Consider the following 16,013-nt stretch of genomic DNA (forward strand, 5'->3'; position numbering starts at 1 on the left):
AAATAAAGAAAAGATAGGTTCAGGCCACCCTTACCCTCCCTACCAAGGAGTGGGGAGGACAGTGGTCTGCAAAGGTCAGTAAAGAAATACAAAATGGCCACAGGATAAGACCCTTCCACAAATGTGCACAGGTATTTCTTTAGGGCTCAACGAGGTAGCTGGAGTAAAGCAGAGAAGTGAGAGCTGAATGGCTAAGCTCTATCTCTTTCCATCCCAAGCCTGTCCCCCTAGTGGTGTCAGCAACCCCCTAATTCCTTTCCTAGGAAACTCAGCTTGTGACCTGATGTCATAGAAAATTTGCTCATCCTTTTGGTCAGAGGTAATTTGACCCTGTCTCCCACTCCTTCCCTCCTCCCAATCTCACCAGAGAAATCAGAATTAAATCTCCAAGCACTCTGGGCAACTAGCCTGTGCTCCCTGAACAAGGCTAGGCCTCAAAAAAAGGCAATGCTGTCTTTTTTTTTCCTCACAGTAGTTCAAGGTGCTTCCTAAAGTTGACATGACCCAAAGGTGGCTAATTTCCGTGGCTCTCCCCCGACATCCTCCTACCTCATGTAACAGACAAGGACTTGAATATAGGTCCTAGCTTGAATATAAACTCCTAGCTTTCCCCTCCCACCTCCCACTCCTGCCCTCAGGAAGAAAAATTTATGCTTAACAAGTCAAGGTGATATGAGAAAGAAAAGGACACACCAGAGGATGAATGGGGGACTCAGAGGGACTTTCAAAGCCTAAATATGTTTGTCAGGGTAGCATAACAGGAAGGGGAGCTTCCTCTCATTGGATAAAAGGATTCCTAACAGAAGCCCATATAAGTACCTGAAAAGTACAGTTCTGGCCTACACAATGACCAAATGACTTCCACCACCTCTCTAGTCCTCCCCCACCATGACATCACTTTGCTCTAAACAGTCCCCTGGGAAACTGGCCTTGCCAGAGGAAAAAATATGTCCTGCTTTTGACAAAGTGACCCTGAGATATGAATTGAAGGTGGTTACCTGCCTCTAGTATGCATTTCAAATAATGTTATTCAGATCATTTTAAGCCTTGCTGTAAGATAATAATAGACCTATGCTTCCTATTGATGTGTGTGAATTTTATATACATCAATAAAAGCTAATGTTGCCTCTGATTCACAAAGGCTTAAACTGAGACATAGGAAATTGTTGAGAGTAGGCTTCATGAATCCTAACTTAGAAGGTTGGTTCTATATTATTACAATATGGTCCCTCTGAACACTTTTATTCTTATGCATCCTTATAACAAATGAACATCTGATTTCATTAATGTGGGAAGTGGTTTAGAATGGGAACTCCCTCTACTGTGGCAGATTAGCAGCTGTCTTGTAAGGTACGGTGCCAGAAAACTGCTCAGGACACTGAGGGCTAGGCTACTTGTGTATGATCTTTTGGTTAATATAGGCAAGACTTGAACCCAGATCTCCCTTACTCATAGGCAGCTAAGTGATATAATGGGCCTAGAATCAAGAAAGTCTGAGTTAAAATCCAGCCTCAGACACTTACTAGCTGTGCACCCTTAAATAAGTCTGTTTGCCTCAGTTTTCTCATCTGTAAAATGGGATAATAACATCACCTACCTCCTAGAGATGTTGTGAGGACCAAATTCTATCATATTTGTATAATAGGCACTATATAAAAAAGAAGAAATTTCCTTTCAAATCAATGGATAGAGAAAGAATTCATCAACAAAGATAGAGAAAATCACAGAAGATAAACTGGGAAATTTTGAATATATAACATTATAGTTTTTTGCACAAACAAAATAAATGCAGCTAAGATTAGAAGGGAAATGGTAACAGGGAGGGAAACAACTTTGCAGTAAGTTTCTTTGTTAGAGGTCTGATTTTCAAGATATATAAGGAATCAATTCAAATGTATAAAAAAATGCCATCCCTCAATTGATAACTGGCCAGAAGATATGAAAAGGCAGTTCCCAAAGGAAGAAATCTAAGGTATCAACAACAACAAGAAAAAATGTCCCAAATTACTAATTAATAATTGGAGAAATGCAAGTTAAAGCAATGTTGAGATTCTACCTCACATCAATCAGATTGGGGAAGATGACAGAAAAAGACAATGGCAGGTGTTATATGGGCTACAGCAAAACAGGTACATTACTAAACTCTTGGAGGAGCTGTGAATTCACCTAGCTGTTCTGGAAAGAAGTTTAAAAATATGCCCCAAAAATCACTAAAAGTGGCAACCCTTTTAGCCAGTGGTATCTCTACTAGGATTATACATAGAGATCAAAGAGGAAAATCATACATATATACAAATTTATTTATAGCAGCTCTTTTCATAATGGTAAAGACCTTGAAACTAAGGGTTTCCATCAACTGGGGAATAGCTGAACAAATTATGGTATATGAATGTAATGGAATACTGGTGTTCCCTAAGAAATGATGAAAGGGACAATTTCAGAGGAAACTGAAAAGAGTTGTATGAACTGATGCATGGTGAAGTGAGTAGAATTAAGGAAACAATTTGTACATAACAACTGTAAAGACAAACATCTTTGAAAGACTTAAGAACTCTGATCAACACAATGACCAGCCATGATTCCTGAAGACTAATGATGAAGTACGCTACCTATCTCCTGAAAGAGAGATGATGGATTCAAGATGCAGAACAAAACATAATTTTTTTTAATGGTCAGTGAAAGAATTGACCTTACTAATAAGATAGAGGGGGATTATACGACCTTTCCTGGGGAGCTTTGCGAGAGGCGTCTATGGCATGTTTATGGCAACATCTCCTGACTCCGGGCATTTTCACTAGCTGTCTCTCATTCCTAGAACTCTCCCTCATCTCCATCTTTTGGTTTCCCTGGCTTCTTTCCCAAGTAAAATCCCATCTCTTACAAGATGTTTCTTCCTATCCTTCTTAATATCAATGCTTTCCCTCTGTTGATAATCTGTCATTTATCCTGTGTATATCTTGGTTGTACAGAGCTGTTTGTATGTTGTCTCCCTCCTCATATTGTGAGCTTCTTGAGAGCAGGGACTGTCTTTTACCTTTTTTGTATCCCCAATGCTTAACATAGTGCCTGGCACATAGTAAATGCTTATTAAAAATACAATAAATAAACATATGTACAGGTATGTAATATACACACATATACATATAAACATATATGTACATACATGTATGTGTATATATATTATATATATATAAATGCTGGTTAATTGCAAATTTTAATTTAATTTAATTTCTCAAACCATAAGGGCAGATAACCTGTCCCTCCAGAGAATCAGAGCCAGATTAAATGTGATAGTGTTTGTAAAATACTTTGTAAACCTTAACAAAGCTGTATAAATATCTTTGTTTTTGCTGTTGTCATTATTCTCCTTCTATATGTCAAAGGTCTAGCTAACAAGTTACTATTCTACTGTGGTTCTTTTATTCTTAATGTTGGATGAAATGATTCCTTTGTTGTAGTTGAATAAAAATATTGGGATGCAAGCTCGTCTTCTCCAGGCTTGTTGAAAGTATCTTCAGAACAATAGCAGACAGGATGAGAGGGATGATATGTATGTCATCCTGTTTATAATATGGCTCTCATTCCTCCCATTTGATTTGTTTTACATAGCCTGAGATTTCTGGGCATCTAGTATGATGCCATCTATTAAGAACATTGCTGTTCTTAAATTTCTGTGTGCCAATGTTATGTCCACGTGACTATGGGGAACAGTACAGTCTGTAACAAAATTCCAGTTCCAATATGCTTATTTGTTAAATTTTCAAGAATATTTTGGGGTCTGTATTTGTAGTATGGAGACTTGTCATCTGTTTGTAAAGGGTAGAAAACATAATTATTATTATCTCATTCTACTCTTTTTCAATGGGTACAGATGTAAACACTTATTCTCATCTTTATTATCATTGTGGTTATTGGGATATCAGAGCCAAAGTCACACTAGCTGAGTTTACTTCACTTGATTAAGTATGAGTATTTGAATTCAAGGTTTCTGGCCCCTATAGAATTTGAGAAGGCATAGTTCATGGGGCTTTACAGTTTTCTCTTCAGGTCCAGGGAAAGTGGAGAAAGTCTTGGGAGATCCCTCCATGAAACCCTGGATTTGCGATTGAGATTGTGAGCTTTGCTTTCAATTTCCCCTCTTAACCAACTGACTAATGCTAATACCCTTGAGTTGATATCTCATCCCCAAGTTATAAATCACTGAATGTTTATTCCTTCTAAGCCTAAAGTTAGAGGTTATCTATTTTGATGGCACTGGTTTATTGAACTTGAGCTCACACTAGGTGAGTGTTTTCTAGAGTGAGTCAGGATGAGGAAATAGACCTTATTCAGTTTTTCTAACCATTCTGCATCTGCCATGGTGCTAAAGAATTGACTAAGATGTTTCAATGATGGAGAAACTGAGGTCCAATGAAAGATAAAGTGAATGGAAGTATGGAAATATATTTCAAGACAGTCAGAGAATGTTAAATTAGAAGAGGCCTTACTTCTGACACATAATCTTTTTTCTCTAAATCACTAGAACTTTGAATTTAGCTAAAAAAGACAAAATGGCTTATGTTGGTCAGGATCACCTATCTAATTGTCCTTTTTTTATTTTAACTCCAATAGCTTTATTTGAATGAAAAAGCCAGTGAAAACCTGATCAAAACCTACATGTTCTCAAATTCATGTGTCTATTGGGATGCGGGAAGTAGAGGAAAGAGGCAATGTATTCAAGAAATGACAGATCTTCTACATTCAATATTAACAAGTGGATTGACACAATTTTTGAAAATATTACATAGATATTGTAAGAGTTTCTTGTGTACTTGGTACTGGATCTATGTACACTAGGTGTAAAATGCCACTTTATTTGACATACTTGAAAGTAGGACTTCTTGACCTCGATGTATAAAATGAAGCAAAGCAAAATACAGATCCTGGTGATATATTTTGAAAGTGAAGATCCAGGCCTTATTTAATTGGGTTGCTGTCCAGATGGAGCCATTACCAGTGCCATGTTAGGAATCTATTCTACAAATTCTTTGTTGAATTGAATTTGGCAATGAAAACACAATTCTATATTTATTTATTTTAATACATCTCTAGAGTTACATCCTTAAGAACCTTTCCCCCCATGAAGAACAATTTTATGTCCTTTATATGGGCCTTAGAAGATAATCTCTACAAAAAGCAGAATTAGCTTTTTCTGAGTAATTTCCTTGAGGTTCACAGAGTGACCTTACCCATCTAAAAGTCCCTTTGCAACTTTCTATTAAGCCAACTTGAAGGACTTCTTGGCTGAGCTTATTTTGACACTTTTCTGATCAAAGGTATGGCACAACTGTTTTAATTTGTTTAGGGGGTGTGTGGTGTCTGTGTGAGAACAGGAACAGCTTTGGGAAGGTGGGAGAAAAAGTTGCAGAACAACCAGTGAGAAGGGATTTATTAACCCTCCCTAAATGCATCCTTCCCCTTGAACTTAGAACAGCTTTTGATCCACAATTCTCTCCTGCTCCTGCCACCAAAAACAAATATGTACACTTTTGATCCTTAAGTGTAGATGACTCTAGGAGGCAGGGATTCACTTAAAAGTTGTGTTGTCAAAAATCAACATAGTATCCAGTACTAAGGTAAAAACAAGAGATTTGATTCATTTGTAAAAAAAAAAAAATTCTGCCTTTTCAATTTCAGAGGAAGTTGAAGAATCCACCAATAAAAACTTTAATCTCTGAATCAATAAATGAGAGATTTGATCTAGGTTAGATGTAAGGAATAATTTACTAGAATAAGATGTAACAGATAGAGGGAACCTCTATGGAACCTTTCCTGGGGAGCTTTGTGAGAAGTGCATGCATATCTATGGCAACATCTCCAGACTCTGGGCATTTTCCTTCTTTTTAAATTTTTTTTATTTATTTAATTTTTAATTTATGGAATAAAACAAGCATTTCCATAACAGTATAATTTTTTTAAAAAGATGATTGCTCATGAAACTGCAAATCTCTTATGTACAACTTGCTATTCTTTTTAAATACATAATAAAATTATCATCTAAATTTCTTTATTTCCTTTTTCCCTTCCCCCCCATCCTCCACCCCGCCGCCCCCATGGCTATTATTAGACTCAAATGTGTGTGTGTGTCTGGGTGTGTAAAAATCATTCTATACGTACTTCTGTTTATCAGTTCTTTCTTTGGATGTAAATAACGTCTTCCTTCATAAGTCCTTTGTAGTTAATTTGGGTATTTATAATAGTCAAGCTGACTTAGTCCCCTCAAACTCTGGGCATTTTCACTAGCTGTCTCCCCTGCCTAGAACTCTCCCTCCTCATCTCTACTATTGGATTCCCTGGCTTCCTTCAAGTCCCAGCTAAAATCCCCCTTTCTACAAGAGCTTCTCCCCATCCCTGTAAATGCCAAGGTTTTCCCTCTCTGTTGCTAATCTCTCATTTATCCTATGTATATCTTGGTTGTACAGAGTTGTTTGTATATTGTCTCCCTCCTCAGACCGTAAGTTCCTTGAGAGCAGGGACTGTCTTTTACCTTTCTTTGTATTCCCAATGCTTAACACAGTGCCTGGCACATAGTAAATGCTTAATAAATACTTGTAGACTGACTGACTGGGGTGTATAATCAATGGAGCAAAAATCCTCAGGTCTGAAAAGGTCTTTATTGGTCAATCCTAGGCCAGATGCATGAATTCTCTTAACATCTCAGACAATTTGCATGTCAATGGTCTCGGTTCTACCTGTAAATAGGGGGCGTGATACTAAAAGTTTTCATTGTCTGTTTCAGCATTCCTATCATTCCAGAAATCTAGAGCTTTTCCCTGAAAATCTTTCTCTAAACATTGTGCACAGTAACAGCAACATTGTGCAATCACCAACTAAGACTGACTTAGCTCTTCTCAGCAATGCAATGACCTAAGACAATTCCAAAAGACTTGTGATGGAAAATGCTACCCACATCCAAAGAAAGAACTATGGATTCTGAATGAAGATCAAAGCATTCTATTTTCTCCCTTTTTTTTCTTTGTCATGGTTTTTCCTGTTTGTTCTGATTCTTTCACAACACAACTAATGTGGAAATATGTTTAATATGATTGTACATGTATAGCCTATATTGCTTGCTGTCTTGGGGGTGGGAGGGAAGGAAGGGAGAAAAAATTTGGAACTCAAAATCTTGTAGAAGTGATTGTTGAAAACTATCTTTACATGTAATTGGAAAAAATAAAATACTATTAAGTGGGAAAATAAAGAGACTAGCAATTTAAAAAAAGAAAATTTTCTCTGGTTAGGTTCACTAATTTTAAAATGTTGTGGATATTTGAAGGTTTAGGATTTAGGCAACTCAACCCCTGAAAAATCAACCCAGGTTCAACTGATCAGAAGACACTAACTTCCCACAAGAAAATGTGTTTAGAGTAAATTCTGTTAAACTCACACATTCTGTGGTCCTCTGAAGCAGAAACCAGAGTCTAGGGTTTTTATTTTGTGCATTTATCCAAGGAAAGATAAACACTACATCTTAACTAGTCCAAAATAATGAGAGCTAACTGGCATTTACATAGTGCCTGAAAGTTTACAAAGCACTTCACAAACATTATCTATTTCATTTTATTCTCAGAACCCTGGGAGGTAGGGGCTATTATTACTCTCATCTTACAGATGAGGAAACTGAGGCAGACAAAGGTTAAATGACTTTATCCGGAGGTAATCAGACAATGGAGAGCTAGGCTGGGTTGTTTGGGCATGAAAAGCCAGATCAAGTGGATAGATTCAAGGTGGTTCAAGGGGGTTCCCAGATTCTATACCCCATCACTAGGTCACACAACTAATAAAGAACCTGAGACCACATTTGAACTCAGGTCCTCCTGACTATAGGTCCAGCCCTCTATCCACTGCTTCTAAAAAATGCTGCTTCTAAAAGGAATCTCTGGACTCACTTCACTGACAAATGAGTTCAGGTTTAAGCAATTGTTGTTGAGCCATTCAGGCGCATCTGAATCTTTGTGATCCTATGGAGCCTATCATACATGGGGTTTTCTCGGTAAGGAGACTGGAATGGTGAATTAAAACAATTAGGCAGAACAGTTTCTGGCCTCCCTATTCAAAGAGAGTAAAGAAAGTTGAAATCTGTAGCAAGGAGTCTCTGGGCCCTGATGGAAAAAGAGGGGAAGGAAGAGAATACAACTTACCAGTCCTCCAGGACGAGCAGCAACGGAGTAGGAGGCAGGGCTGCTAGCTGTTGAATCCACATAGTAACTCATCATCTTGGCAAGCCCTGCATGGGAGAGAGAATCTATTGAACGTGTACTTATAGAGGTGTGGACTGGGAACTCTCAACTTAATGTTCTTAATGTTCCACACTGAAAGGATGGTAGAGATCATCTAGTTTTAAGTCCTTTCATTTCATATATGAGGAAACTGAGGGTCAGAGTTATTTAGCAACTTATCCATAATGGACTCAAATGGGAATTAATGTTTATTAAGTGCCTAGGTCACATTTAAGTGTCTGAGGTCACATTTGAAATCAGGTCCTCCTGAATCCAGGCCTAATGGTTCATCTACTGTGCCTCCTAGGCTTCTCACAGCTACCTAATGGAGTCTGAGTCCATAGACTTTGATCCTACATGATACCACATTCTGATTATCAATAAACATTCACTGAGCGTTTGCTAAATACAAGGCACAGTACTGGGTACACAAAGAGATATAAAATACCGTCTCTGTCTTCCAGGAATCCTCAGAACATTTGGAGAGGGAAAGTTTTCAATTCCATTTAGTTTAGTATACGTTTATAAAGTGCCTTTCATGTGCAAGGTCAGTGGAGTTTCTTAGTGAGACCTCAGGAAGAGCTTTCAGGTGAGAGACTGAATGGTACAAGATAATGTGTAGAATGCCAGTCTTGGAATCAGGAACACCTGGGTTCAAGTTTTGCCTCTAACATACCAAGTGACCATGGGCAAATCGCTTAAACTCTCCATGCTTTCATGTACCTATCCAAGACTATACATAGTAAACAGGTTGCCAGTTTGCATTGGTGGAGGGAGTTTCTCCAACAAGATGAGAAGTGAGATTGTGAAAAAGAGTGTAGTCAGAGAAGCTGGGTTCAAATTCTGTTTCTCCTTCTCATGGAGCTTCCAGCAAAATATTTAATCTCTTTCATCTTTGGTGTCTTCTTCTTTGAAATGAAGAGATTAGACTTACTGGCCTCTAAAATACCAACCATCTCTAAATCTGTATTAAGGTGATGAGTGAGTTAGTGGAAGTACCTACATTGATGGTTGGCAGATCTGACGTATTAAAATGCACATGAGATCATGCACTAGTTACTGGGGATATACAAACATAAAAGGGTAATCCTATAGACAAGTGCTACAGAATTTGGAAGAAGAAATGACCCCTTGTAGCCAGAATGGACTTTGTTTTCTTTGAATGACTCAGCTCGCCTCATTGAGCTTCCCTGGACGCTGGGGCTTGCTCTTCCGGGGCAGGACCAGAGCTTCCTGTGTGATGAGTCGTGGCGCTGGCTGAGGGGAGGTGTGTTAACATGGTCTACACTGGGGGAGGGGCCAAGTCAAGAACCAATCGGCCCTGGTCGTTCAGGCGGCACTTGATGATGTCAAAAACTCTATAATAGGGGAGAGGACAGCTTGAAGATCCTCCTTTCCTTTTCCGGTTGGAGCCAGAGACACCTACAGCCGAAGCTGAGCTGCCGGTAGCAGAGCTGACTAGAGGCTAGTAGGTAATCTTCTTACCGTAGAGGGGAAGCATGTATACGATTTTGCCTTATACCATCTCGCTTCTCTGTGGCCTCCTAGTTACTCTTATAAGGCGGACTTATTGGGCCTGGAAGCTTTTGATGAAAATATCAAAATGGGGACACTGGTTTGTGGGCTTGTTATTGTGGAGCCTAGAGAATTCCTTATATCCTGTGGTTCCGGACCTTTTAGGCACATATGAGATTCTCTTTGAAATCATAAATTCTGCCTTCCTAATATATTTGGTGACGAGGTGGATGGGATCACTAGATATAAGATCTCTGTTCAGAAGCAGAAGAACTTCAGAGGAAGAGATGAATATCCCAGGGTGGGAGGATCCATTTTATTCCTCCTTAGCAAAGGAATTGGCTAAAAAAGCCGGACCCTGTGAAAACTGGGAACCAAGGCTACAGAGAGGAGATCCTAAGGATTTGGAAAGGTGTTTACAAGAGGTTGGGATTCAGTCAGGGGCATCACTATCTAGGCAAAGCTGGATAGTGTTATCAGCCTACCGGCTAGTATATGAAAGATTGAGATTAAGTGAAAGAGATGGGGGCACTCCTACCCCACAGCAAGAACGGGAATCTCAGATAGCAGGAGAACAAATTGCTGCTCAAGAACCCACTGACCCAGATGAGAACTTTTCTATTAATGTGGCTAGCAGCAACAGGAGGCCAAATAAGCCAAGAGTACATCCCAACTCAGCCCACACCAAGCCTGACTGCCTGCTTTGTCCTTGCCATGGTGGCAGGGGAAGCGAGTGGGGGGAAAGTGAGACAGTGTTAGGGGCTGAGACAGAAAACGCTACTAGGGTTCAGGACATCCCTCGCACAGAGAATGGGAGATGGTTAAATACTCAGACAAGCGTTCGTCCCGTAGAGAGGAAGAGGACAGAAACCAGAGGTGGCAATTTAGTTACGAGGGAATTTCAGGAAGATTTCTCACCACAAGAGGTCACAGATATTTTGAGTAGATTCACCCAAAGAGTGGGAGAACCATTAATATCTTGGATGGTAAGGCTCAGTGATCAAGGGGCCGGTGGAATATTAGTAGAAAAGAGGGACTGTATGAGATTCATAGGTATCAGCCACGATCCTCTAGTTCAGCAAGCTTTTAGGGAACATCATCAGCGAGGAGATGATGCTAGCAGGACTACTCTGTTGGCATTAGCTGCTGCGGGATGCAATAAGAGATATACTAATGATTCTATGTGGCCCACTGAGCACAGACCCTGGTATTCACTTAAAGATTGTATCATGAGACTAAAGGAGGAGGTAATGAAGACTGCTATTATGACAGGAACTGCAGACAAATACTACAATGATCCCATAGGAATCCCTCATAGGAATTTAATAATTAGGACAGCTCCCCCTGCTTATAAACAACTAATTTTGAATCTGTTACTTGGGGAAGTAGGGAGCCATCTTACAGAGGTGATAAATAAGATTTTACAGTTACATGACTTAGGAGACTGGGGAAGGGACAGATCTCCTCGAGAGAGAAGGGTGAACAGCCAGCAAACTTGGCGCCAAAATGGAGTGACAAGAAAAGAAATGTTCACTGCTCTATTGAGAGCAGGGGTAGGTTTTGAAATGATAATGGCATTCCAACCAATGAATTGTACAGGATGTACCGAGATAAAGGACTCGATAACAGGAGAGATAGGGAAATAAGAACTGCTCCTGAAAATGCTACAGATGGTGAACCTTCATACCCAAGTGAATCACATGCCAGGGAATACTAGGAAACAGGCCAGGCCCCAGCCCAAATTAAGGAAATACGTAAGCTGGATTGCAGACCTCACATTAACTTGACCATATATTGGAAAAATGGGTCAAGTACAGTAACTAGGGCATTAATAGACACTGGGGCCGAGGCCACCCTTATCTAGGGAAATCCAGACAAATTCAGCCATGGAACTCCTATTACCATCACAGGACTAGGAGGGACTGAAATATCAGCCAGACAAGTTAAATTGATGATGAAAATTGGACAGTTGCCCAAGAAAGAATATAGTGTGGTTATTGTGCCTATTCCCAAATACATCATTGGAATAGACATTTTGAAGGGTATGACCTTAAATTTACCTGAAGGGAAATACCAATTTGCTGTGAAGAAAATAGGCATTAATGCAGTCTTAGTGGGGAAAATCAAGATGGATCCAATCACTTTGCCTGAACCTTCTGAAGTAATTACTTTGAGGCAATATCGTGTGCCAGGTGGGCAAGATGAAATTGCCAACACTATAAGAGAATGTGTTGAGGCAGGAGTGTTAGTCCCTACAACTACTCAATGGAACAACCCTGTCTGGCCAGTCCGAAAGTCAGATGGGACATGGAGGATGACAGTAGATTACAGACAGCTGAATAAAGTGACTCCTCCCTTGTATGCTGCTGTTCCAGACACGGTTACTTTAATAGAGAGAATACAAAAACATGAAGGGACTTGGTATGCAGTTATTGATTTGGCCAATGCCTACTTTACGATCCCAATAGACCCCAAGCAATGGAACCAGTTTGCTTTTACTTGGCAAGGCCGAAAGTATACATTTACATGCCTGCCACAAGGATATATTCATAGCCCAACTATTTGCCACAGGATTGTAGCTGAGCATTTGGATGAATTAAAGCTACCTGGTGTACAGCTTACACATTACATAGATGACATCATGATACAGGGAAAGAATATAAAAGAAGTGGAGGAGAGTTTAGCATTATTAACTGACCATATGAAAAGCAAAGGATGGAAAATAAACCCTGCAAAGGTTCAGGGGCCAGCTCAAACTGTAAATTTCTTGGGGATACAGTGGAATAGAGGACTGTGAGAAATTCTCCCACAAGCTCGACAAAAAATTCAGGATTTTCCCACCCCTACTAATAAGAAAGAGGCCCAAAATTTCATAGGGCTATTTGGTTATTGGAGACACCACATCCCACATTTGGGACAGATTTTAAAACCCTTGTATAAAGTCACCAGAAAGAAATATGAATTCAATTGGGGCCTTGAACAAAGTAGAGCTTTTGAGGAAGCAAAGGCTGCTATACAATTAGCTCTGGACTTATGGCCTATGCAAAATGGGCCAGTGGAGTTACAAGTGACTATACAAGATGACTATGCAAATTGGAGTCTGTGGCAAAAACAACAGAGCCGAAGTGTACCTTTAGGCTTTTGGTCAAGGAAACTGCCCTCATCTGGAGTGCAGTATACACCTTTTGAGAAGCAGCTGTTAGCTGCATATTGGGCTTTAGTAGAAACTGAGCAACTAACCCTGGGTCATAAAGTGATATTAAGGCCTGGAATTCCAATTATGACTTGGGTAATGAGTACCCCAGCTTCTCACAGAATTGGACATGCACAAGAGGCGAGCATAATCAAATGGAAGTTGTATATTCAGAATAGGTCCAGAGCAGGCAAAAGTGGAGTTTCTGCTTTACATGAATCGGTGGTGAACATTGGCACTGAGAGAAATGAAAAACCCATTGAATCTAAGCAATAGATGGTGCCATCCTTAGTGAAATGGAATAATGGGTATGATGGACTAAGTGTAGAACAGAAGAAACACGCTTGGTTTACTGACGGGACAGCAAAATATTTAGGACAGAAGAGACATTGGAAAGCAGTAGCCTATAACCCCTGTACTAGGCGAACTCTGGAAAGTTCTGGGATAGGGGGAAGTAGCCAATATGCTGAACTGATGGCAGTACATCAGGCCATCAGAATGGAGAAGGGAGGACAGTGTCATATATTTACTGATTCATGGGCGGTAGCTAATGGATTAGCTACTTGGATGCCTATATGGAGGAATCAGAATTGGGAGATTCATGGCAAACAAGTTTGGGGTAAAGAGTTATGGGAAAATATATGGGACATGTCTTCGGTTATGGATTTGTCAGTTTTTCATGTTGATGCTCACGCGACCCTGACCACACCAGAGCGTGAGTACAATGCACACGCAGATCGACTATGCCACTGAATGTATTGTCCCTACTCCAACTCCAACTGATGACTTAGCCTTAGCGAGATGGGTCCACCAGACTGCCGGCCATTTAGGGGTCCAGGCTGCCCACCGATGGGCACAAGATCGAGGTATCAGTATCTCTCATGTGTTGCTAAAACAAATAACAGAGGGGTGTTGTATATGCCAATTATAAAAAGAACGAACTCTTCCTAGGATAGTAACTGGAGAAATAGCAAGGGGAAAAGTTCCAGCCCAAATTTGGCAGATAGATTATATTGGCCCACTACCCCAGGATAAAGGATGTAAATATGTATGTACGTGTGTTGACACCTATTCAGGTGTCCTAGTGGCTTGTCCTTATAAGGATGCAACTCAGAAAAACACCTGTAAAACCCTAGATATTGTAAGTTTATATTATGGAACCCCAATGCAGATTCAAAGTGACAATGGGTCACATTTCAAGGGCAAAGAAGGGAAAAGATATTGTGTGTTGAATAATATAGAATGGATATATCATATTCCATATTACCCACAAGCATCTGGGCTGATTGAAAGAATGAATGGATTGTTGAAAGAACAGCTGAGAAAATTAAGCTCTAATAATTCATATCTACATTGGAAGGATAATTTGTCTATTGCCTTACGTAATTTGAATAATAGGCCCTTAGGGGGGAGTACACCTCTAGCCAGAATGATGACCCCAAATTTGCAGATTAGAGAACAGCAATCACGTGAGATCCAAAATATTGAATTTTGGACTGTGAGGGAAGATGTCCCCCTACCATGTCCAGGAACACCTGGTTTGGCAGGATATGATTTACATTGTATAGAGAATTTTAGGTTGAATAGGAAAGAGATAAGAAAAACCCCTACTGGAGTATGTATGAGAATCCCCAAGAATCATTTTGGACGGATATTACCTAAACCAGGATTAGCAGCTCAAGGAGTACATGTATTGGCTGGAGTGATAGATTCAAATTATCAAAAAGAAATTGTTGTGACACTCCAGAATTTGGGTGAAAAACCTGTACAATTTGGTAGGAATGATAGGATAGTTCAAGTGATTATTATCCCCTGTGAAAAAATACCCTTTGTGAAAACTGACCCTCCTCCCAGAATAACAACTAGAGGGGCAAAAGGGGCTTGCTCCATTGATAGAATAAAGTTGGGAGCTAAGGTATGGGTAAAACGGAAGCCAGATGATATTCCACAGGCTACAGAAGTCATAGTCCATGGGAAGAACAACACTGTAACAGTTGTCTATTCAGGGGAAGATAATTACCAAATCATGCCCCTGAACCATATATTTTACCATGAATAGGGCTATAATATTAGATTCACGGACCCCACAGGTATGGCTGATGCTGGTAATTGACACAAGCCACTCAGAGGGAAGGTGACTTTGTGTGATTAACGGATGAAAGCTTGTACATCTGGGGAAAGTCTGGGAGGACAATCCTAGTCTATCTAGGATGGGATCCTCCTGGTTTCCCTTGTACATCTGGGGAAAGGCTGGGAGGACAATCCTAGTCTATCTAGGATGGGATCCTCCTGGTTTTCCTTGTACATCTGGGGAAAGGCTGGGAGGACAATCCTGGTCTCCATCTAGGGTGGGATCTTCTTGGCTTAGTTTCCTCATTGTGTTCCGTTTAAAAAGAAACATTTCCCATCTGAGTTTAGCTCTGATATTGGATCTCTGCATAACTGAAATTTCAACTAAACTGGAGATGATTTTATTTGAAGGATAATAGCCCATACTTGCCTACTCTTTTTGTTCTCTGTTTTAGTTAAACTTGTCGCTAGTTCTGTCTCCTGCAGGTTTAAGCACCCTGCAGTTTCCGGTGACTGCCTAAGCATGTAGCATTCTTGGAATTCCTGCCAGCTCGCTAAAGAACTGAACTCTGGAATTGGACTCTTTGGGGCAGGGACACCTCTACATCCAATTTCAGCAAGAAGAAGCTATGGAAAATGAGACCTTCACCCCTTACCCCAAGATTTTGAGCCCCAATTGTTTGAGGGGGGGATGATGATAGTGTTCTGTGTACTTATTTTGTGTTATCCTTGCTATATTGTTTTATTTTTATGATATTATTGATCCTATGTAATGGATACGAAGATCTAGGGGTGGACATTTGAATTATTAATAATTATTTTGGGATGATTGATTGAAGAGGTTATCTGGCTGGGATCTAGAGGTGGATCACATTTGAATCGTAAACCAATATTTGGGAATGTCACTGAATGATATGTTTTGCTTTATTGTGAATGATATGTTTTAGTTTCCTGCATAATTGGATCACAATGTTCTA

At 39.9% G+C, this 16,013-nt stretch overlaps 1 protein-coding gene across 2 annotated transcripts in view; it reads right to left on the reverse strand.

Moving 5' to 3' along the window:
- ETS1 (ETS proto-oncogene 1, transcription factor) overlaps positions 1–16,013 on the reverse strand; it is a 196,721-nt gene that overhangs the window by 162,580 nt on the left and 18,128 nt on the right. For both annotated transcript variants that reach the window (XM_036744416.1, XM_036744415.1), the window contains exon 2: positions 8,181–8,266. In XM_036744416.1, the coding sequence (XP_036600311.1) occupies positions 8,181–8,255 (75 nt within the window). In that variant the 5' untranslated portion in view covers positions 8,256–8,266. The remainder of the gene's footprint in view (positions 1–8,180; positions 8,267–16,013) is intronic.

Source organism: Trichosurus vulpecula, chromosome 2, assembly GCF_011100635.1.
Source record: "Trichosurus vulpecula isolate mTriVul1 chromosome 2, mTriVul1.pri, whole genome shotgun sequence".
Taxonomy (NCBI): Eukaryota; Metazoa; Chordata; class Mammalia; order Diprotodontia; family Phalangeridae; genus Trichosurus; species Trichosurus vulpecula.